Source organism: Narcine bancroftii, chromosome 3 (genome assembly GCF_036971445.1).
Source record: "Narcine bancroftii isolate sNarBan1 chromosome 3, sNarBan1.hap1, whole genome shotgun sequence".
NCBI lineage: Eukaryota > Metazoa > Chordata > Chondrichthyes > Torpediniformes > Narcinidae > Narcine > Narcine bancroftii.
Window position 1 is genome coordinate 235088449 of NC_091471.1, and position 23464 is coordinate 235111912.

General features: G+C 52.8%; 1 protein-coding gene across 2 annotated transcripts in view; it reads left to right on the plus strand.

The window, feature by feature from the left end:
* Positions 1-23464, plus strand: part of LOC138758323 (myosin-10-like) — a 130650-nt gene that overhangs the window by 20893 nt on the left and 86293 nt on the right. Inside the window, exons 3-15 of one of the 2 annotated variants that reach the window (XM_069927076.1) lie at positions 1847-2003; positions 6093-6120; positions 6644-6746; positions 7866-7958; positions 8356-8419; positions 10686-10784; positions 11349-11492; positions 12227-12322; positions 12736-12854; positions 13267-13419; positions 16112-16285; positions 16853-17026; positions 20101-20215. In XM_069927076.1, coding sequence (XP_069783177.1) covers positions 1847-2003; positions 6093-6120; positions 6644-6746; positions 7866-7958; positions 8356-8419; positions 10686-10784; positions 11349-11492; positions 12227-12322; positions 12736-12854; positions 13267-13419; positions 16112-16285; positions 16853-17026; positions 20101-20215 — 1519 coding nt within the window. The remainder of the gene's footprint in view (positions 1-1846; positions 2004-6092; positions 6121-6643; positions 6747-7865; positions 7959-8355; positions 8420-10685; positions 10785-11348; positions 11493-12226; positions 12323-12735; positions 12855-13266; positions 13420-16111; positions 16286-16852; positions 17027-20100; positions 20216-23464) is intronic. The other variant, XM_069927077.1, reaches the window with a different exon arrangement.

Genomic DNA, 23464 nt, shown 5'->3' on the forward strand with positions numbered 1-23464 from the left:
ATAAAAAATGGCCCTAATTTAAACTTCTCCAACACTTTAAATAAAAAAAAATCCATCCCACTCTATCAAAGGCCTTCTCAGCATCTAAAGCAATTATCATAGGTTGGCTAGATTGCCCCCGAGAAACATGTAGCCAACCGTTACAAAGAAACACACACACACACACACACACACACACACACACACACACACACACACACACACACACACACACACACACACACACACACACACACACACACACACACACAGTGTAGCAGGTTAAGCTCACTTCTTTATTAGGGCTGGAAAGGCTGCTTTTATACTGTTTAAGTTCTCGCTGTTTTTGCTGATTGACTGAGTCTGCCATATGAATAACAATAGCGGCCGGGAACATCCATGCATTTGAATGCCCTTCTTCCCCAGCCTGTTTCTGCTGCGTTAGCTGGGCAGCTTGACCAATGCCATTTTAGGGCTATTGGTCTGATGTTGCCCCAGCTTCTACCCCCACTGATTCGTTGTCCCGGGGTCGCTTTAGCGATCTCTGTCCACGTCTGCTGCCGTGTGATATGCTGGCCCGATCTCTGCAATTGCGGGCTGCCACAATCATTAATTAAACAAATCAATTTTACAATATTATCTTCTGAATAATAAAACCAGCTTGATCGACATGAATCAAATCCGGAAAATATTTAGCTAATCTATTTGCTAGAACCTTGGCAATAATCTAATAATCCACATTTAATAAAGAAATAGGTTTATAAGATCCCATTTTAAATGGATCCCTATCCTTAGGGATAACCATAGTAAGTGCTCTGGAAAAAGAATCCAGAAAAGAACTAGTCTACGTAGACTGTTTCATAACATCCATCAATGAAGGAATCAACAAATCCTGAAATTCTTTGTAAAACTCAGAAGTAAAACCATCCTCACTTGGAGATTTCCCATCAGGCATTGACTGCAACACTTCCTTCACCTCCACAACTGTAAAAAAAAAACATCTGTCTTTAATCTCTGATTCCCTTTAAGATAGTAAAGCCAATTCAGGGAAAAAGGTGTCAATTTTAGCATTATCTTACGAAACTTCAGAGGTATACAATTTCAAGTAAAATAAACAAAATTCATCATTAATTTCCTGAGGGTTATAAATAATAAACATGTCAGAACTAATAGCATTTATTGTCCCAGAAGCTTGTTCAGTCTTCAATTGCCATGCTAACACTTTGTGAGCTCATTTATCCAACTCATAATAATTTCTCAAATATACAAGTTTGTAATGAGTTATACCATAATTTCAAATTAGTTAAATGAACTTTTTTAAGTTTCCATGGTGTCCCTCTGGACTTCTTTCTCCAAAATCTCTATCTCTTTCTCCAAGTGATTGGTCCACTGTTTAGACTCCCCCACTCCCCCCCCCCCCCCCAATCCTGGTCCTGTCCCGAATGCCCCATCCTGGTTCCCCTGCCCTCTCCCCATCCCACACCATCCCTGTCCCATCCCCTCCCCTCTCCCCGTCCCCTCCCCTCCCCTCTTCTCTCCCCATCCCATCCCATTCCCTCCCCTCTCCCCATCCCATCCCAGGCCCCTCCGCTCACCGTCCCCTCCCCTCACCCCGTCCCCTCCCCTCACCCCATCCCCTCCCCTCTCCCACCGATGGAGACCCTTTTGGTCTTTCAGTGGGTGTGATTTCCTGTAACTGGTTTGAGGCCTGTGAGGGGAGTCAATGGGTGATTGTTGCAAGGATGGATGGAATAGGATGCTGGTTTTGTTGACTCTTCTCTTTCCCCTCCCCTTCTCCCCTCTCCCCACTGGTCTCCTCTCTTTCCACCCCAAACGCATCTCCTCTCCTCTTCCAACCCCCCCACAGACTTACTCCGGGCTGTTCTGCGTGGCCATTAACCCGTACAAGAACCTGCCCATTTACACAGACCAGATCGTGGGCATGTACCGAGGGAAGAAACGTCACGAGATGCCCCCGCACATCTATGCCATCTCGGAGACAGCGTACCGGAGCATGCTGCAAGGTAAATGGGTGCTTGTCTCTGTCCTGTTCCACCTCCTTCTGTGTGAAAAGTGGGGTTTAAAGTGGCACCTTCAAATCTCTCCCCCTTTAAATGGCTCAATGCCTTCTCCCGGCAGCTATCTTTGTCCCGTGGAGGGCAAGGGGCGATCTCATGGAGGTGGACAAAATCGGGGGGGGGGGGGGGCGGGGGGGGCACAGAGAAATACCGAGTTTGGGCATCAGAAACCAGAGGGTCAAAGGTTCAATGTGGGGAGAGATTTAACAGGAACCTGAGGGGTAACTATTTTACACAGAGGGTGGGGGGTGAGGTCTGTGCAACTGACTGTTGGCAGTGAGGATTGGGGCAGGGACTGTTACAACATTTGAGGAACCTTTGGAAAGATCTGTAGATAGGGTGGGTTTAGAGAAATGGGGCAGGTGGGACCAGTGTGGGCGGGACGGATCCATGGATAGGATAAGTTTAGAGGGGTGGTGACAGCAGGCATACAAAAGCGTTGTTACATTCTGGGTCCCTCTGTGATCAGATTATCTGACCTAGACACAATGAGAAGCTGAGTTTGGCATGCTATCCAGGAAGCTAGCCTATACTGAAGAACCAAGGGTGCTTAAACAATCAGCCAGTTGAATCAGATAACTGTGCAGGGTTGAGGGCCAGTCAGTGAGACACACACAAACACACACACACACACACACACACACACACACACCCCATCCCTACCTCTCTGCTGAGGAGAAGCAGCAGGTCACACATCCACAGGAAGTTAACAGTCACTATTGTTTCTGGGGCTGGACTCTTCGTCATGTTTTGGGAATATAGGTATGTGCCTTAAAAATGGTTGGGGGAGGGAGATGAGGAGGAAAGAAGAGGACAGGAGCGACGAAGGGGTAGGGGAGGGAAGGGGGAGGGAGAGGAGTGGGAAAGGAAAGGAGGGGGAATGGAAAGAAAGGAGGAAGGAAGGGGCAGGAGGAGGTGGAGTGAGGGGGAAGGGAGAGGCAAGGGTGGAAATGCACTGGAAAAGGGTCCATAATCCAGATCTCCACTCCCTGAGGCTGGGACTGAAGAAGCACCCCACTGTCGGGGGGAGATGTATATACTCAAGGATCAGGGCCCATAATCCAGGCCCACCCTCCCCGGGGCCAGCACTGAGGAAGCTGCACTGTCGAGGGGAGATGTATATACTCCGGGACCAGGGCCCATAATCCAGGCCCACCTTCACCAGGGCTGCGATTGACGGAGTCGCACTATCGGGGAGATGTATATACTCCGGGACCCATAATCCAGGCCCACGCTCCCCAGGGCCAGGACTCAAAGTAACTCTTCTTTAATTACGTACCTCTCTCTGGGGATATTCAGTACTGTGTTGTCAGAATGTGTTAGAATATTTTTGACTGATGATGTTATTGATTGTGGAAAGGCAGGTATTCATTGTCAGGGAATTACTTTGTTAGCTTAAATAACAGTTCAATAGACAATAGACAATAGGAGCTGGAGTAGGCCATTTGGCCCGTCGGGCTAGCACCGCCATTTTAGATCATGGCTGATCATTACCATCAGTACCCCTTTCCAGCCTTATCCCCATAACCCTTAACTCCGTTACCCTCAAGAGTCTTATCTAACTCTCTTTTGAACATAGTCAGCGAATCCGCCTCTACCATCCTCTGTGGCAGAGCATTCCACAGATTCACACTTCTCTGGGTAAAAAAAATGCTTTCTCATCTCCGTCCTAAAGGGCCTACCCTGTATTCTTAGACTATGCCCTCTAGTCCTCGTCTCCCTCATCATTGGGAACAAGTAATCAGACTTCACCTTGTCTATCCCCCTGATGATTTTGTATACCTCAATCATGTCCCCCCTCATCCTTCTAAACTCCAATGGATACAAGTCCAGTTTTTCTAGCCTTGCTGCATATGACAACCCTGCCATCCCTGGATGGTGCCCTGTTCTCTGTGTCAGACCACTGAGAGCATCATGCACAGTGAAGAGCTCCTGTCTTTTGCTAATAAAAGCCTTGGTTTGGATCAACAAGTCTTTGATTCTTTCGACGAGCTCTACAATTTTATTAGCAAAAATAATTTTTTTTGAAAGGGATGGAGCGTCTAACTAATTAAAGGCGTTGGGGAGATCACAAACGATCTCATCCGGGATGCCTATGTGGCCGGGCTCCGATCGAACAAAATGATGCTAATAAAATTGTAGAGCTCGTCGAAAGAATCAAAGACTTGTTGATCCAAACCAAGGCTTTTATTAGCAAAAGACAGGAGCTCTTCACAGGTGGCCGACCAGTCCGGAATGATCTGACCTGGCTGGGGACACCCCTTTAAGGCCCAAACAGTAGGCGTGGCTTAGTTCTCAGCCAATCGCTGTAAGCACAGTCTAGATACTGTAACTATATACACTATATACATTGGTGATAGATCTGTACTATCACACACAGTTCCTGGTCTCCGTACCCCACACCGGGAGCACCTTGCACAGTTCCCGGTCTCTGTACCCCACACCGGGAGCACCGTGCACAATTCCTAGTCTCTGAACCCCACACCGGGAGCAGTGTGCATAATTCCTGGTCTCCGTATCCCACACTGGGAGCACCATGCATAATTTCTGGTTTCCGTATCCCACACTGGGAGCACCGTGCACAGTCACCTGTCTCCATATCCCACACTGGGAGCACCGTGCACAGTTCCCGTCTCCGTATCCCACACCAGGAGCACCTTGCACAGTTCCCGGTCTCTGTATCCCACACCGGGAGCACTGTGCACAGATCCTGGTCTCTGTATCCCACACCAGGAGCAATGTGCATGGTGCATGATGTTCCACAATGGCCTTGGGTCAATGTCAACATGGAGCAGATGGGGCACTGACAACTGCAATGACTGCATGTATTGATGGTGACTCATCTGCTCTTTCAAAGATTACACATGGGAGGGGCACTGTCTTTGAAAGGGTGGTGGGTGTGGCCTTTGTGGACTGCAGCTGGGGAGGGGCTCAGCATTGAGGGGATGAGGAACATGGTCAAATTTATCAGAGACAGTGTTTCAACCAATACCTCTCCTTCACACCATCCATCTCCCTTCTCCCTCACCCCTCCTCCATGCTCTCTGCCCCGTCATCTCCCCCACACGCTCATTATCCTCCCACCTCTCCCCCATCCCTCTTCCCCCACCCCTCTCCCCCATCTTTCCTTTCCCAAACCCTCTCTCTCACCCCTTCACTCTTCCCCTCTCTTCCCCCTCCCCCCTTTCTGACCCCCTCTCTGCTCACCCCTTTGCTCCCTCTCTCTCACCTCTTCTCTCCTTTTGCCCCACTTCCCATTATGTTTGCTCTTTCTCTCCTGGCCCACTGCCCACTGCTACCACTCAAGCTCTCCACCCACCTGTTCCTCGCTGGTTTATTTTTACTCTACTGTGGTGTATTGGAAAGTCTGAAGTCACTGTTCGGTGGTGATCCTGTTTTGAGAGCTGCTGTCACGTCCTTGCTTCCCCTTCCACCTCGTTCCCTCCCACCCTCGCTTCATACCTCTCTGCTATCAACCCATACACCTGACACTTTCAGACAGAACTCCCAATTCTCCACAAACCCCCTCCAGGCAGGAGAAAAGAGAGAGAAGAGAGAGAAAGGGAGAGAGAGAGAGAGATAAATGTGGGCAAGAACCTGGGGTACATGCATCTCCCCCCGACAGTGTGGCTCCCTCAGTCCCAGCCCCGGGGAGTGTAGGCCTGGATTATGGGCTCCGGTCCTGGAGTATATACATATCCCCCTGACAGTCCGGTTCCCTCAGTCCTGGCCCCGGGGAGGGAGAGCCTGGATTATGGGCCCCAGTCCTGGAGTATATACATCCCCACCGACAGTCCGCCTCCCTTAGTCCCGGCCACAGGAGGTGTGGGCAACTCCAGGCCGACAGTTGTTGGGCTCTTGCATGAACTCCCATACTGGGGAAAGAATGACATCCTGACCTGTGTAGCATCAGAGTTATTACCTCTCATACAATTGCATGGGAGCGGGAGGTTAGGGAGGGGAGTCGCTCCAGCATGGAATTTACCCTCTCCCCACTGACAACGTTTTAAGCCTCTACCACCCCTATCTCCACAGATCGAGAGGATCAGTCCATTCTCTGCACGTGAGTATGATGGCTCCTGCACCGACACCTCCTCACTGGGGCTCTCGAGAACCCCACGCTCCCCCTCCCTTTTCCACCTCCCTCTTCCTTCTTCCCCTCTCTCCCCTTCTAATTCTCCCTCCCTCTTCCCTCCTATTCTCACTTTTCCTCTCCCTCCCTCCACATCCACTCCTTCCCTACCTGAATCCCTCTCTGCTTTCTCTCTCTCACACTCGCAGCCATACACACACACACACACACACACACACACACACACACACACACAGGCTGACTTTCTCGATGACTGTGTCTACCTCCCCCAACCCTTTCTCTATATCTCTGTGCCCACCCCTCTCTCTATACCTCTGTCCCCACCCCTCTCTGTCAACCTGCCTCTCCCCTGACGCTCCCCCCCTCCTTTCTCAGCCCCTCTTTAACCCCTCTCTATCCCACCTCTCTCCCTCTCTCTTTCTTCCCCTCTCCCCCTCTCTCTCTCCCCCCTCTCTCTCTCCCCCCCTCTCCCTACTTCACTCCCCGTCTCCAGTGGGGAATCAGGAGCCGGGAAGACTGAGAACACCAAGAAGGTAGTCCAGTATCTGGCTCACGTTGCTTCTTCACACAAAAGGAGGAAAGACCACGAAGCTCCTGTAAGTATCGCTGGGTGGGCGGAATCCTCCCTCCCTGTCTCTGTAACCCCCTCCACACTTGTTTCCCTGTTCAAACCCCTGTCCGTTTCTGTAACTCCCTCCATTCCCTATCCCTGTTGAAACCTGCCTCCCTGTCTCTGTAACCCCCTCCACTCCCCGTCCCACTGTTCAAACACCCCTCCCTGTCTCTGTAACCGCCTCTGCTCCCCATCCCCCTGTTCAAACACCCTCCCTGTCCCTGCAACCCCCTCTGCTCCCCGTCCCCCTGTTCAAACCCCCTTCCCGTCTCTGTAACCCCGCTGATCTCCGTCCCCCTGTTCAATTCCCCTCCCTGTCTGTAGCCCCTCTGCTCCCTGTCCCCCTGTTCAATCCCCCTCGCTGTCCCTGTAACACTTCTGCTTCTGTCCCCGTGTTCAAATTCCCTTTGTTCAAATCCCCATTTCTGTCTGTAACCCACTCTGCTCCCTGTCACCCTTTCCAAACCCCTGTCCCTGAGGGAGGTGTGCATGTGAGAGAGTGTGTGTGATTTCCCTGTCTTGTATCCATGCCCAGGATGGGTTGGTGGGGCCAGACCAGGTGAAGGAGCATCATCATTGACCCTCTTTGTCCATGTTTGTTCCCATCTTTTTGGTCTCCGCTGTGGGTCAAAGAATGTGTCCCTGGCACTCGTGGGTAGTGTCTGCTTCATTCCCCTCTCTGCCTCTTCCCCTTGACCTCATCAACATCTCTCCACCGCTCTTCCCCTCCTCACTCCCACATACCTCTCCCCTCACCTCCCCCTTCCCCCCTCTTCCCCTCTCTCTTCCCTCCTTTCCATCCCTCTCCCTCTCCCCACTTCCTCTCTCCCATTCCCCTCTCTTCTCCCCTCCCTCTCTCCCCATCCTTTGTCTCACATTCTTCCCCCTCTCTGCATCCCTCCCCGCCCTCTCCCCCTCTTCTCCCATCTCTCTCCCCCTCTTCTCCACCTCTTCCACTCCTGCTCTCCCCTCCTTCCCTCCCTTTCCCACCTCATTTCCCCCCTCTCCCACCTCATTCCCCCCTCTCCCACCTCATTCCCCCCTCTCTTTCCCCTCTCCCCAACTTCTTCTACCACCCATTGTCATTCATTCTGTCCCTTAGGGAGACCTGGAACATCAGCTGCTTCAGGCCAACCCCATCCTGGAAGCCTTTGGGAATGCCAAGACCGTAAAAAATGATAACTCCTCCCGATTTGTGAGTGCAGGCCATTGGGTCTGGGGAGGAGAAAGGCATATGTGCAGGACGGGGTGGGAGGATGGATGGAGGAGATGGGAAGGGGGGCAAAGATAGAGATGGGGAGTAAGAGGAGGAGGAAGTTGTGAGAGGAGTTGGGGAGAGTGGGCGGGAGGAAGGGAAATTGGGAAAGAGTGAGTAGCAGGGAGAGATGGGAAGAGAAGAAGAGGAACTGGGAGAGAGGGGTGGGGAAAGAGGAAGGTGGAGTGAGAGGGACTGGTAGGGAGAGAAGGTGGATAGGGAGATAGAGGAGAGGGAGGAGAGGGGAAGGGTGGGGTATGGGGATCAGGGAATGGTAGAGGTGGAGAGAGTTTGGGAAGCGTGGATGAAGTTTGTCAGCAAGACTGGTTTTTTTCAGGGAAAATTCATCCGAATAAACTTCGATGTGGCAGGATACATTGTGGGAGCAAACATCGAGACCTGTATCCTTGTTTGGTATGTCACGAGGGGTAGGGTATAAACAGGGGGATGAGGAATGAAAGGATGACAGAGACAGGTAGTGGGGGGTGTTGAACAAAAGGAACGGAGGGGGTTACAGAGACAGGGAGGTGTGCTTGAACAGGGGATGGGGAATGGAGGGGATTACAGAGATGGAGGGGTGTTTGAACAGGGGATGGGGAGTGGAAGGGGTTACAGAGATGGAGGGGGGTTTGAACGGGATAGGAGTGGAGGGGTTACTGATACAGGGAGGGGGGTTTAAACAGGGGGACAGGGAGTGGAGGGGGGTTACAGAGTCAGAGGGGGGTTTGAACAGGGGACGGGGAGTGGAGGGGCATTACAGAAGCCCCTTTCACACTTGCAAGTGGTTTCAGGAATTAACAGCCAATTGGCCTTAAAGGGTCTGATGTGAAAGCAAAATCTTCTCAACGCCAATACCAGATGGCATCATCTCTCATTGGGGATTTAAGGCCCCGACCCCTAGTACAATCCCTGGTGTATGCAGACGCCGGCGTTGCCATTAGGCAAATGTGAAATGGGTAATTGCATTGTGGGATTGTTGAGTGCTGGAATGTGAAGGAAGATAAGATTGAAATGAAGGTACAAACTTTTCCATGGGAAAGAGGTAGAGAGAGAGAGAAGGGGGGATATAATAGCAATAATGGATAGTTTTTCAACACTTTTGGAAAGTTCGTAGCGCTATAGAACACAATTTATAAAGACAATGGAAAAAACCAATAGCAGACCTGACTTCCTCGAATGCCGTGCGGCAGAGAAGCACCTCCATGAATGTTCCGTGCATACAGCTGGGGGAGGGCAGATCCGCCATTGCTTTTACTCACAGTATTTACACATTGTACAGGATAGTTCTACCAATTTATAATTTGTAAGCAACAGTGCAACCAACATTCCCATGACAAATAAAGTGTGCGCGATAATGCTACCCACTTTCCCACGCTATATAAATTGTATGCGATAACGTTACCAACATTCCCACCGTGTATATATTGTACATGATAATGCTACCAACTTTCCCACGCTGTATAAATTGTATGCGATAACGTTACCAACATTCCCACCATGTATATATTGTACATGATAATGCTACCAACTTTCCCAGCCTGTATAAATTGTATGCGATAACGTTACCAACATTCCCACCGTGTATATATTGTACATGATAATGCTACCAACTTTCCCAGCCTGTATAAATTGTATGCGATAACGTTACCAACATTCCCACCGTGTATATATTGTACATGATAATGCTACCAACTTTCCCAGCCTGTATAAATTGTATGCGATAACGTTACCAACATTCCCACCGTGTATATATTGTACATGATAATGCTACCAACTTTCTCAGCCTGTATAAATTGTATGCGAGAGTGCTATCAACACTCCCACGATATATAAATTGTATGCGATAGTGTTACCAACTTTCCCACGTTGTTTAAATTGTGTACGATAGTCCTACCAACTATATGAATTGTACGTGATAGCACTGTTAAATTTCCCACCCTGTATAAATTCTACGCGATAGCGCAACCAACTTTCCAACGCCGTATTAATTGTACACGATAGTGCTACCGACTTTCCCATGCTGTATAAATTGTATGTGATGGAGCTACCAGCTTCTGCACATTGTTTAAAAATTGTCTGCTCTTGTCATTTATTGCCGCCCTTTCCCATGGTCCCTTATAAATGTTTATATTGGTCGGTACAACAACATCAGGGGCTGAAGGGCTTATCCTGTAGTGTACATAATACATTGATCAGGATTTTGGGCAGGTTCATCATCATTCGATGCATCAGACATCACCAGTAGATGTTCGAACAGATCTCACCCCCGACATGGCTCTTTGCAAGTGTGAAAGTGTCCCACTTAGGAGTGGTCAAGTGAAAAGCCAATCACCCATTTTATCCCAGGACAGTGAATGGCCAATTTAGTGGGACGCAAGTGTGAAAGGGGATAGAGACAGGGAATGGGATTTGAACATTAGGGTGGGGAGTAGAGTGGGTTGCATTGAAAAGGATGGGAGTGGAGGGGGTTACAGAGACAGGTAGGAGGGTTTGAACAGGGGAACGGGAGTGAAGGGTGTTACAGAGACGGAGGGGTGGGTTTGAACGGGGTCGGGGACCTGAAGGAGTTACAGAGACAGGGAGTGGGGAGGAGAGGGGGAAGCAGGAGGGTTCACAGACAGGATGGGAGGAGGCAGCTGAATGATGGATCCTTCACGGTGGGCACAGACCTGTTGGAGAAATCCCGAGCCGTCCGCCAGTCCAAGGAGGAACGCAGCTTCCACATCTTCTACCAGCTGCTCATGGGTGTTGGGGAACAGATAAGGAGTGAGTCGTCATTTCTCAAGGGCCTACTTTGCCCTCCCCCCTCCAACATCCTATCCCCACCCTCTCTAGCCACTCCCTCTCCCCTCAATCTCCATCTCTTCCCCTCTCTCCCCCTCTCTTCTCATAGCTACACCCAACCTCCCATACCCCTCCTCCCTCCCTCTGTCCCTCTCACTCTCAGCCCTTTTGCAGCACAATAACATTATATTCTCTTCCCCACCTTTCTATCATCCTGCTCTCTTCCACTCCCTCGTTCACCTTCTCCCCCACCACCCCTTCTCTGCCTGCTCACCGTCTCTCTCCTTGTCTCTAATCCCTCCCTACCCCCTCTCACCCCTCTCTCCCCCTCTCACCACCATCTCTCCTCCCTTTCCATACTCTCTCCTCCTCTCTCATCCCTCTCCTCCCTCACCCCTTCTCTCACTCCATTTCTTACCCCTTCACTCTGCCCTCTCTCCCCCTCTCTCTTACTCCCTCTCCCTCCTTATCCCCTCTCTCCCTCTTCCCTTCTCCCTCCCCCCTCTCTTCCCCACCTCTCTACCCCTCCCCCTCTTCCCCCCACAGACGAGCTCCTACTGCAATCTCTGGGTGACTACCGTTTCCTATCGAACGGCCCTCTCCTGGTGCCGGGCCAGAATGACAGGGACTCCCTCACCGACACGCTGAGGGCCCTTGGGGTGATGGGCATTGGGCAGGAGGAGATCACAGGTGTGTGACTGATGGACCAATCCCGCTGTTCCTTCCAACCACCCCCCCCCACCCCAGACTCTCCATCCCCTGTTCCCCCCAGTGTGTGTGAGCAATCAGCCCATATCCTTGACCTGTACCTCGGCCGTCTCTCCTGCTTTCCCCTTCCCCCACATTCATCCCCATGCAACCATCACCTACAGTTCCCCTTCCCCTGTCCTCTCTGGTCCATCCCCTCATTTTGTCCCTTGGTCCATCCCCTCAGTCTGTTCCCTGTTCCATGCGCCCCGCCCCCCCCACCAACCCCCTTATCCTCTCTTCTGTCCGCTTGGTCCTTCCACACATCAGTCTCTCCAGTCCGTCTCCACTCTCCCTCAGATCCCCCTCCAATCCCCTGGTTCATCCTGATGTCCGTCCCACTTTCCATCCGCCTTCTCCCTCCCACCAGTCCATACCCCACTCCCTCCCACCAGTCTGATTCCTTGTCCATCCACCCCATCAGTCCACCCCCAGTCCATCTCCCCTCTCCATCCCAACAGTCCATCCCCCCTCTCCTTACCATTGGTCTGTCCCCTAGTCTTTACCCACTCTCCCCACTGGCCCACCCCCTAGTCTCTCCCCCCACTAGTCTGTCCCCTAGTCTTTCCCCCCTCTCCCCACTGGTCTATCCCCTCATCCATTCCTCGTCCCCTGTCTGTCCCTCCAGTTCTTCCCATTAGTGTGTGATCGTACTGCCCCCATCTTTCCCCCCACAGCGATGCTCCGGGTGTTGTCAGCTATCCTGCAGTTCGGCAACATCGTCTTCCAGAAGGAGAGGAACTCCGATCAGGCCTGCATGTCTCAGGACACAGGTAGGATCTGCCCCCTCCCCGTCTATCTACCTCCTCTCTCCCCCCTCTCTCATCCCCCCCTCACTCTCTTCCTCTCTCATCCCCCTCTCACCCTCCTCTCTCACCTCCCTCACTCTCTCCCTTCCCCCATCACATTCTCCCCCCATCCACTCTCTCCCCATCACTCTCTGCCTCTCTCACTCTCCCCCTCCCCTCTCTCTCCCCCTCCCCTCTCTCTCCCCCTCCCCTCTCTCTCCCCCTCCCCCTCTCTCCCCCTCCCCCCTCTCTCCCCCTCCCCCCTCTCTCCCCCTCCCCCCTCTCTCCCCCTCCCCTCTCTCATTCTCCTCTTCTTTCACTCTCCCCCTCCACTCTCTCTCCCCGTCCCCTTTCTCCTCTCCCCGCTCTATGCCATACATTCTCTCTCCCCACTGCAGCTGCCCAGAAGTTCTGCCACCTCCTGGGTGTGAATGTGACTGAGTTCACCCGCGCAATCCTCACACCTCGGATCAAAGTTGGCCGTGACTTCGTGCACAAGGCCCAGACAAAGGAGCAGGTAAGGCTTGGCCTGTCCATTCCCCTATGCCCCTAAAGCCCAGCCCCAGTGAGTGTGGGCCTGGATTATGGGCCTCGGTCCCAGAGTATATACATCTCCACCTGACAGTACGGCTCCCTCAGTCCCAGTCCCATGGAGGGAGGGGCTGAATTATGGGCCCCAGTCCCAGAGTACATAATCTCCCGACAGTGTGGCTCCATCAGTCCTGGCCCCGGGGAGGGTGGGCCTGGATTGTGTGCCCCAGACCTGGAGTATATACATCTCGCCCCCCCCACCCCCCGACAGTGCGGCTCCCTCAGTCCCAGCCCTGGGGAGTGTGGGTCTGGATTTTGGGGACTGCTAGTGCTCCTGCCCCAAGCCCCCCGCGGAGTTGTTCCATGCCTCATTTTACCTCTCCCCCACCTCCCCGCAGGCAGACTTTGCTGTTGAAGCCCTAGCCAAGGCATCCTATGAGCGCCTGTTCCGCTGGCTCGTCTACCGGATCAATAGGGCCCTGGATCGCAGCCATAGGCAGGGAGTCTCATTCATCGGAATCCTGGACATCGCTGGCTTTGAAATCTTCCAGGTCTCGCGATGGGGCAAGAGGGGTGGGTAGAGGAAGGAAGAGTGAGAGGGAGGGGTAGTGGGCCAGGGAGAGTGTAAGTGAGGGGGGAGAGAGTGGTAGGAGATTGGGGAAGGTAGGGGAAGGGTGAGGGGGGATGTGTAGTCATCTGGGAAGAGGATGAGTGAGGTGGGAGAGAGGGGTGGGCGAGAGGGGAGGGTAGAGAAAGGAAGAGTGACAGGAAGGGGTAGTGGGCTGGGTGGAGGATGAATGAGGCAGGAGAGAGAGGTGGCCAAGCAGTGTGGAACTGTCAAGGAGTCTGCTTCATCAGGATACTGGATATCACCGCTTTTGAGATCCTTCAGGCTGCAGGAGATTGAGAAGCAAATTGGGGTAGAGAGAGGAGAGGATGGCAGGCAAAGGGGGCCTCTCACCCTCTTTTGTGTAAAGGACAGGGATGAGTCAGCATACAGATGGCTGAATGGTGCACCAACAACAACCTTGCACTGAAAGTCACCAAAATCAAGGAGCTGCTGGTTGACTTCAGGAAGGGAAAGCCAAAGGTTTACGATCCAGTGATCACTGGGGGATCAGAGGTGGGGAGGAGGAGCATATTTAGGTTCATGGGAGTCACTGTCTCAGAGAGTCTTTCCTGGACCCAACACACCAATCGCATTATGAAGAAAGCCCGTAAGCACCTAGACTTCCTCAGGAGTTTGTGAAGGTTTGGTTCGATACCGGAGCCCTTGGCAAATTTCTACAGAGAGCTGGTGGGAAGTGCACTGACCGGCTACATCACGGTCTGTTTTGGGGGACACCAACACCCCTGAGTAAAAATCCCTTCATAAAGGTTGTGAACACAGCCCAGGACATTACAGGCAAAACCTTCCCCACTGTGGAGAACATTTGCGTGGAATGCTGTCTTCGGAGAGCAGCAGCAATCATCAAGGACCCCCACCACCCAGCACACGCTCTGTTCTCGCTGCTGCCATCAGGAAAGAGGTTGAGGGGCCACAAGACTCGCACCAGCAGGTTCAGGAACAGCGGCCACCCCTCCTCCATCAGACCCCTCAATGACAGACTCAATCGGGGCTCGGTTAAGGACCCTGACTTGGGCACTTCATTGATTTTCTTTGCTCCCTGTGTTGCAGTCGGTTTGTTTACATTTGTTACCTATTTGCAGTTTTTTGTTTCCATGTTTAAGCTGAGTACAGTTTTTTTTGCCCCACCAATGAGTGGGAATTCTGCCATGCCCGCAGGGAAAAGGAATCTTAGGGTTGTAGGTGATGTCACATACATAGTCTGACAAAAGGGAGGGGGATCAGCATTTATTGTCATGAACAAGTCCTGAAATTTGGTGTTCTGCGGCAGTGTCATGGAGCAAACATTTATATTATAACCATCTCATAACGTTACTATAAAATAACAGTGCATGAAAAGTCAGGCAGCATCTTGGGTTCATGGATCATTCTGGAATCTGGTGGCAGTGGGGAAGAAGCTGTCCTTGTGCTGCAGATGCTCATCTTCAGGTTCCTGGACCTTTTCCCCGATGGTAGCAGAGTGAAGAGGGCCTGGTCTGGGGGTGAGGGGTCCTTGAGGATAGAGGCTACTTTTTGAGGACCTTGCCTCATGTTGATGTCCTCGATGGCATGAGGTCTGGTGTCCGTGATGTCGCAGGCCAAGTGAACAACCCTCTGGAGTTTATTCTTGTCCTGAGAGTTGGCACCTCAAATACCAGACAGTGATACAACTGGCCAGAATGTTCTCCATGGTCCACCTGTAGAGGTTTACGAAAATCTTTGGTGACGGGCCAAATATCCTCGGACCCATTAGCAAAGTCTCACCGCTGATGAGCCTTCCTTGTGGTTGAATGGTGCACCAACAAACTCGCATTGAAAGTCACCAAAATCAAGGAGCTGCTGGTTGATCAGGAAGGGAAAGCCAGAGGTTTACGATCCAGTGATCACTGGGGGATCAGAGGTGGGGAGGGGGAGCACATTTAGGTGTGGAGATTCCGGGACAGATCCTCGGAGATGGTGTCCCCCAGGAATTTGACGTTCTTGTCCCTCTCCATTACTGAGCCCCTCGACGAGGACTGGATCATGTTCCCCGACTCCCTCCTGGTCCACTATCAGCTCCTCGTTTTTGCTGACATTGAGGAAGGTTGTTGTTGTAACCCCATTCAACAAGCTGATCCACCTCCCTCCTGTACCATTCCTCGTCGCTGTCTGTGATTTTGCCGACAAATGTGTCATCGGCAAACTTGTAGACGGCATTGGAATTGTGTCTGGCCACACAGTCATGGATGTTGAGCGAGTAGAGCAGGGAGGTAAGCACGGAGCCTTTTTGATGGTCAGTGAGGAGGAGATGTTGTTTCCGATTCGTAATGTCTCATCTTCCTCAAGACCACAATCAGTACGAATGTGGTGGGGAATAAGGTAGTGAGGAAGGAGGGGAATGAGGAAGGGAGACAGTGGGGAGTGAAGTAGGGGAGAGTGGGAAGGAGATAGTGAAAGCGAGAGGGAAGTGGGACTGGGAGGGGCGATGTGGAGAGAGTGAGGGGTGATCAGAGGTTGGGGAGACGACAGGGAAATGGAGAGTTCTTCCTGATGCTGATCTGTCCTTTGCCCCTCCCCAAGGCTGACCTCTAACCCTTCCCTCCCTTCCTTTGGACCTGAACCCTGCCATGATGCTGACCCCCGCTCTCTGCCCCCAGGTGAACTCCTTTGAGCAGCTGTGCATCAACTATACAAATGAGAAGCTCCAGCAGCTCTTCAACCAGAATACGTTCGTGCTGGAGCAGCGTCTGTACGAGGAGGAGGGCATCACGTGGGCCGCCATCGACTTCGGCCTCGACCTCCAGCCCTGCATCGACCTCATCGAGAGAGCGGTGAGGGGGGAAAGGGGATGAGGAGGGGAGGGGGACAAAGAAAAGTCTGTAAGAGGAGGAAGGCATCGGGTGAAGGTAAGGGTAGGGATGGGGGAGAGACCATTGGGAACGGGGAAGAGGAGGAGAAAGGAGAGAGCGAGGTTGGGGGAGAGTGGTGAGGGGAGGGTAGTAGGGAGGTAGAGGTGGAAGGGGTGGGAAGGGTGAGGGTTAAGGGGAGGTAGAGAGAGGGGGAGTAATGAGTAGGGGGAAGAGGTGGAGAAGGAGAGAGCCATGAAGTGGAGGGGAAGGAGAGCTCTGAGGTAGGGGTAGAGAGGAGAGTTAGAGAAGGTGTGAGGAGAGTTGAACGAGGGGGAGGAGGGAGAAGTGGGTGAGGGGAAAAGCGGAGGGGAGAGAGTAGTGAGGGGAAGGGAGGGGGAGAGTGGGGAGGAGAAGGGAGCAGGAGTGAGCGGTGAGGGGGAGACAGTGGGGAGGGTGTTGGGTGAGCTCCCTCCCCACTCTCTGTGCCAACCCAGTTTAATCGTCTGTGGGCCTGGGTGGGTGGATTAACCTCCTGTCGCCCAACCGCAGGCCAACCCCCCCGGGATCCTGGCCCTGCTGGACGAGGAGTGTTGGTTCCCTGGGGCCACGGACCGCACATTCGTAGAGAAATTGGAGCAGGAGCAGGGAGAGCACCCGAACTTCTGCAGAGTCCGGCAGCCCAGGGAGCCGGGCGACTTCTGCATCCTGCACTACGCGGGCAAGGTGTGTGTGGCCCCTCCGTTCTCCTCCCCTCCATCCCTTCCTTCCCTCCTCCTCCCCTCCATCCATCCTCCCGCCTTCCTCCATCCCAATGTCCCTCTTCTCCTCCCACCATCATCTCCCCCCGTCTCTTCCCCGTCTCTCTCTCCCCCCGTCTCTCTCTCCCCCGTCTCTATCTCCCCCGTCTCTCTCTCCCCCCGTCTCTCTCTCCCCCCGTCTCTCTCTCCCCCCGTCTCTCTCTCTCCCCGTCTCTCTCTCCCCGTCTCTCTCTCCCCGTCTCTCTCTCTCCCCCCGTCTCTCTCTCTCCCCCGTCTCTCTCTCTCCCCCGTCTCTCTCCCCCGTTCTCTCTCCCCCGTTCTCTCTCCCCCCGTTCTCTCTCCCCCGTTCTCTCTCCCCCGTTCTCTCTCCCCCCGTTCTCTCTCCCCCCGTCTCTCTCTCCCCCCGTCTCTCCCCCGTCTCTCCCCCGTCTCTTTCTTCCCCTGTCTCCCCCGTCTCTCTCCCTTGTCACTCTCCCCATCCCTTTGCCCCGTCTCTCTCTCCCCCATCTTTCTCTCCCCCATCTCTCTCTCTCCCCATCTCTCTCTCCCCCATCTCTCTCTCCCCGTCTCCCTCTCTCCCCGTCTCCCTCTCTCCCCGTCTCCCTCTCTCCCCGTCTCCCTCTCTCCCCGTCTCCCCCTCCCCCCGTCTCTCTCTCCCCGTCTCTCTCTCCCCCGTCTCTCTCTCCCCCGTCTCTCTCTCCCCCGTCTCTCTCTCCCCCGTCTCTCTCTCCCCCGTCTCTCCCCCCCGTCTCTCCCCCCCGTCTCTCCCCCGTCTCTCCCCCGTCTCTCCCCCGTCTCTCTCCCCCGTCTCTCCCCCCGTCTCTCCCCCCGTCTCTCCCCCCGTCTCTCCCCCCGTCTCTCCCCCCGTCTCTCCCCCCGTCTCTCCCCCCGTCTCTCCCCCCGTCTCTCCCCCCGTCTCTCCCCCCCCGTCTCTCCCCCCCGTCTCTCCCCCCCGTCTCTCCCCCCCGTTCTCTCCCCCCCGTTCTCTCTCCCCCGTCCCTCTCCCACCCGTCTCTCTCCCCCCCGTTCTCTCTCCCCTGTCCCTCTCCCCCGTCCCTCTCCCCCCCGTCTCTCTCCCCCCGTCTCTCTCCCCCCCGTCTCTCTCCCCCCCGTCTCTCTCCCCCCCGTCTCTCTCCCCCCGTCTCTCTCCCCCCCCCGTCTCTCTCTCCCCGTCTCTCTCTCCCCGTCTCTCTCTCCCCGTCTCTCTCTCCCCGTCTCTCTCTCCCCCGTCTCTCTCTCCCCCGTCTCTCTCTCCCCCGTCTCTCTCTCTCCCCCCGTCTCTCTCTCTTCCCCATCCCTTTCCCCCGTCTCTCTCTCCCCCATCTCTCTCTCCCCCATCTCTCTCTCCCCATCTCCCTCTCTCCCCGTCTCCCTCTCTCCCCGTCTCCCTCTCTCCCCGTCTCCCTCTCTCCCCGTCTCCCTCTCTCCCCGTCTCCCTCTCCCCCCGTCTCTCTCTCCCCGTCTCTCTCTCCCCCGTCTCTCTCTCCCCGTCTCTCTCTCCCCCGTCTCTCTCTCCCCCGTCTCTCTCTCCCCCGTCTCTCTCTCCCCCGTCTCTCTCTCCCCCGTCTCTCTCTCCCCCGTCTCTCTCTCCCCCGTCTCTCTCTCCCCCGTCTCTCTCTCCCCCGTCTCTCTCTCCCCCGTCTCTCCCCCCCGTCTCTCCCCCGTCTCTCCCCCGTCTCTCCCCCCGTCTCTCTCCCCCGTCTCTCTCCCCCGTCTCTCTCCCCCGTCTCTCTCCCCCGTCTCTCTCCCCCGTCTCTCTCCCCCGTCTCTCACCCCCGTCTCTCCCCCCCGTCTCTCCCCCCCCGTCTCTCCCCCCCATCTCTCCCCCCCGTCTCTCCCCCCCGTCTCTCCCCCCCGTCTCTCCCCCCCGTTCTCTCCCCCCCGTTCTCTCCCCCCCGTTCTCTCTCCCCCGTTCTCTCTCCCCCGTCCCTCTCCCCCGTCTCTCTCCCCCCCCGTTATCTCTCCCCCGTCCCTCTCCCCCGTCCCTCTCCCCCGTCTCTCTCCCCCCCGTCTCTCTCCCCCCCGTCTCTCTCCCCCCCGTCTCTCTCCCCCCGTCTCTCTCCCCCCCGTCTCTCTCCCCCCCGTCTCTCTCCCCCCCGTCTCTCTCCCCCCCGTCTCTCTCCCACCCGTCTCTCTCCCACCCGTCTCTCTCCCCCCGTCTCTCTCCCCCCGTCTCTCTCCCCCCGTCTCTCTCCCCCGTCTCTCTCCCCCCCCGGCTCTCCCCCCCCCGTCTCTCTCCCCCCCCCGTCTCTCTCCCCCCCGTCTCTTTCCCCCCCCCGTCTCTCTCCCCCCCGTCTCTCTCCCCCCCGTCTCTCCCCCCCGTCTCTCCCCCCCGTCTCTCCCCCCCGTCTCTCTCCCCCCGTCTCTCTCCCCCCCGTCTCTCTCCCCCCCGTCTCTCTCCCCCCCGTCTCTCTCCCCCCCGTCTCTCTCCCCCCCGTTCTCTCCCCCCCGTTCTCTCTCCCCCGTTCTCTCTCCCCCGTCCCTCTCCCCCGTCTCTCTCCCCCCCCCGTTCTCTCTCCCCCGTCCCTCTCCCCCGTCTCTCTCCCCCCGTCTCTCTCCCCCCCGTCTCTCTCCCCCCCGTCTCTCTCCCCCCCGTCTCTCTCCCCCCGTCTCTCTCCCCCCCCGTCTCTCTCCCCCCCGTCTCTCTCCCCCCCGTCTCTCTCCCCCCCGTCTCTCTCCCCCCCGTCTCTCTCCCCCCGTCTCTCTCCCCCCGTCTCTCTCCCCCGTCTCTCTCCCCACCCGTCTCTCTCCCCTCCCGTCTCTCTCCCCCCCGTCTCTCTCCCCCCCGTCTCTCTCCCCCCCCGTCTCTCTCCCCCCCGTCTCTCTCCCCCCCCGTCTCTCCCCCCCGTCTCTCCCCCCCGTCTCTCTCCCCCCGTCTCTCTCCCCCCCGTCTCTCTCCCCCCCGTCTCTCTCCCCCCCGTCTCTCTCCCCCCCGTCTCTCCCCCCCGTCTCTCCCCCCCGTCTCTCTCTCTCCCGTTTCTCACCCCCCCCCCCCCGTCGCTCTCTCCCTGTCTCTCTCCCCCCTTTTCTCCTACCAAGGTGGACTACAAGGCAGACGAGTGGTTGCTAAAGAACAAGGATCCACTCAATGACAACGTCGCCACCCTCCTGCACCAGTCGACCGATCGCTTTGTGGCTGAACTTTGGAGGGATGGTGAGTATCATGGTGAACGATGGGGAGTGTTGTAGAACAGAGAGACCTCGGTGTATGGGGACCGACACAGTGAACAGTAGGGAGTGTTGTAGAACAGAGAGATCTCAGGGTATGGGGACCAACACGGTGAACGGTGAGGAATGTTGTAGAACAGGGAGACCTTGGGGTACGGGGACCGACACGGTGAAGAGTGGATGATTGTTTCTTGTGTTCTTTTTCAGTTAAGTGTGTTTCTTCTAAAAAAGCAATATTGACCTTCATCTTTTTAATATATACTAATACACGTTTATGCTTAATCAGATTATTAAGACCTTGAACATTAAGTCGCAAAATTCAAATTAGCCATATTTTACTGGAAAAAAACAACTCACACAGCTATTACAAATATTAAAAAAAAAGCTCCCCTTGAATAATTTATAAAAACCTTTTCTAAAAGTACAAAAAAGAACCCTCAAAGAAAAAAAATATATTTAAAAAAACCATCCCTCAAACTACAACAAATGTAATAAATCCCCAATTAACTGGGTGTGGACAACGTCACTAGCGGCAGGCAACTTTTGGAAGTATCAGAGACACCCACCCCCTCCCCCCAGCTGAGCTTCTTAGAAATTAATCGTCCTGTTCAAGTTCATCCTACTGACTCCAGTCCCAAAGATTGTTCTGGATCTTCAATATCAAGTAGACTTTGCGTCATTTCCCCTTTCTTCCCGTTCCCATTCCCATTCCTCTTGTCAGATACTCTTAGGTGATTGTGGTCGATCGGATCGATCACGCCCATCTGGCAAAGAATTTGCAAAAATTAAGGCATCATGATCACTCAAAAAATTGAGACTGATAATTCCCAGAGAAAACTTTCAACACAGCAGTGTGGAGAAAAGGGTATAAGTTCACCTCTTTAGCTGAATTAAATTCCTTACGTCTCTTAATTATCTCTTGGCTCAAATCTGCATAAATGAATACTCTACTACCCGGAACCATCAGTAGAGACTGATTTTGACAGCTTTTTGAACAAGTCATCTGCAAAATCATCTCTCCTGATATCTCAAACATCAAATTAGGACAGCCCGAGGCAGCTGACCTGGGTAAAGTTTCTTCCTTAATGCCCTATGTACTCTATCCAATCCCAAACCATCCGGGAAAAATTCAGCACCCAGGATATCTGGAATCCACTTCTTAAAAAAACTTAACTAGATCTGAGCCTTCAGATAGTGGAAGTCCCACTATCTTCACATTATTATGTCGACCTTGGTTTTCCAAAGAATCTTCCACTTTCTCCATTTTTTTTCTATTTTGTTCCACTTGATGTCTACATTCAAGAAATGGCTCTTCAATTTTCTTAAAATTATCCTGCACTATATCAACTGCCTTCAGACATTTATTAATATCAGTCTTCACAGTGGACATATCCTTTTTTACAGATGACACTTCCTCATAGATATTGTTCATTCTGCCCTTCATCTCCATAAATCCTTGATTCATCTGTGAGGACATCTGAGAAAATGTTCTCCATCTGTTGAGCAATACTTTCTCAAACAGTAAAAACAGCTTCAATTCCTAATTCTCCCACTCCTCAGTTAAAGTATCTCCCCGGGGCCTACCCTTCCATAACTGTGGCTGCTGTAGTTAAAGTTTCTTGTTCTTCTGTCCCCAACAGAGCAGGGCTTTCCTCCTCCTCTTCACCTGCAGTTGCTGTTGGACGCGCTGTCCGACTGTGGGTCTAGACCCCCGCTGACGTCGGGCTGATTTCCTCGGCGCGACGCCGATCGGATCCCCCCACCAGTCCAAACCCGCTCCAGCAGATCGCACACGCGCATATTTCCACGCATGCTTGGAAGTCCTGAAGGCCACATAAATGTGTCTTCCGATGCACTGTTACGGATTGCTGAGCTGCCGGTCACGCTAGCGGGTTCACGCTGGCTTACAGAAGACGTCATTAGACGCCACTTGGCTGCCTCTTGCGTGTGCCCGGCAACACAGGTGCATGCTTCCGATTCAGCCAAATGGGTAACAGAGCCGGTGCCATCTTGTGGCTGCAAGACAGGCGCTGGTGTTATACACAACCTGCCAGGAGTTCGTTGTGGCTTGGAAGCAGGTTCAGTTGATTCTGTGGCTTCTTTCTGGTAAGTAGGCCGCAATTCCTTGGCACTTTTAAAAGGTAATTTCTTTTGTAATTGAGTCTTAGCTTCGTATCGACCAATTTCTTTATTAAATGTAGACTAGAAAATAATAGCTAAAATATTAGCAAACAGACTTGCTAAATATTTACCACAATTGGTACATGTTGATCAGGCAAGTTTCATTAAGAATAGGTATGCTTCAGATAATATTCTTAGATTCACTGTATATGTGTGAAAAGAAATAGTGTATATCATGGCTAATGTGATTTATGGTGTGAAAAATAAAAAAATTAAAAAAAAAAAAAAAAAAAATATTCTTAGATTGATTAGGTATGCCTCAGACAATATTCTTAGATTGATTAGGTATGCCTCAGATAATATTCTTAGATTGATTAGATATGCCTTGGATAATGTTCTTAGATTGATTAAATGCGTCGAGACATCAGCCCAACAAACCAATGATCATTGCACTCGATGCAGAAAAAGCATTCGATATGGTGGAATGGCATTTTTTATTTAAAGTACGAGAAAAAGTTAATTTTGGACCACTTTTTACTGGTTGGATAAGGCTTTATATAAAAATCCAGTTGCCAGGGTGGTGGCCAATGGCCAGACTTCATAATTTAAATGAATGAGATCAACATGTCAAGGTTGTCCATTGTCACCAGCCTTATTTGCATTGGTCATGGAACCATTGGCTCAAGAAATTAGACAAAATGAGAATATTAAAGGAATAAAAATTGCAGAAGATTAATATGATTAATCTATTTGCTGATGATGTGTTGATATATTTAACACAACCGGAACAATCTTTGAAACATTTGCATAAGTGTTTGGAGCAATATGGAGTATTGTCTGGGTATAAAGTAAATTGGGATAAAAGTGAAATATTACCAGTTGCAGATGATGATTATACTGAGTGTAAACAGATTACAAAGTTGCAATAGTCCAATAAAATTAAGTATTTAGGGGTAATTGTTGATGTTAATTATAAATCTTTATATAAATTAAATTATGTACCATTATTAAAATAGATTAAAGTGGAAAGATCTTCCTCTAACATTAATAGGTCGGATGAATTACAATCGATCCCATGTCCACTTCCAAAGGTATTTTTTGTGGAATTGAATAC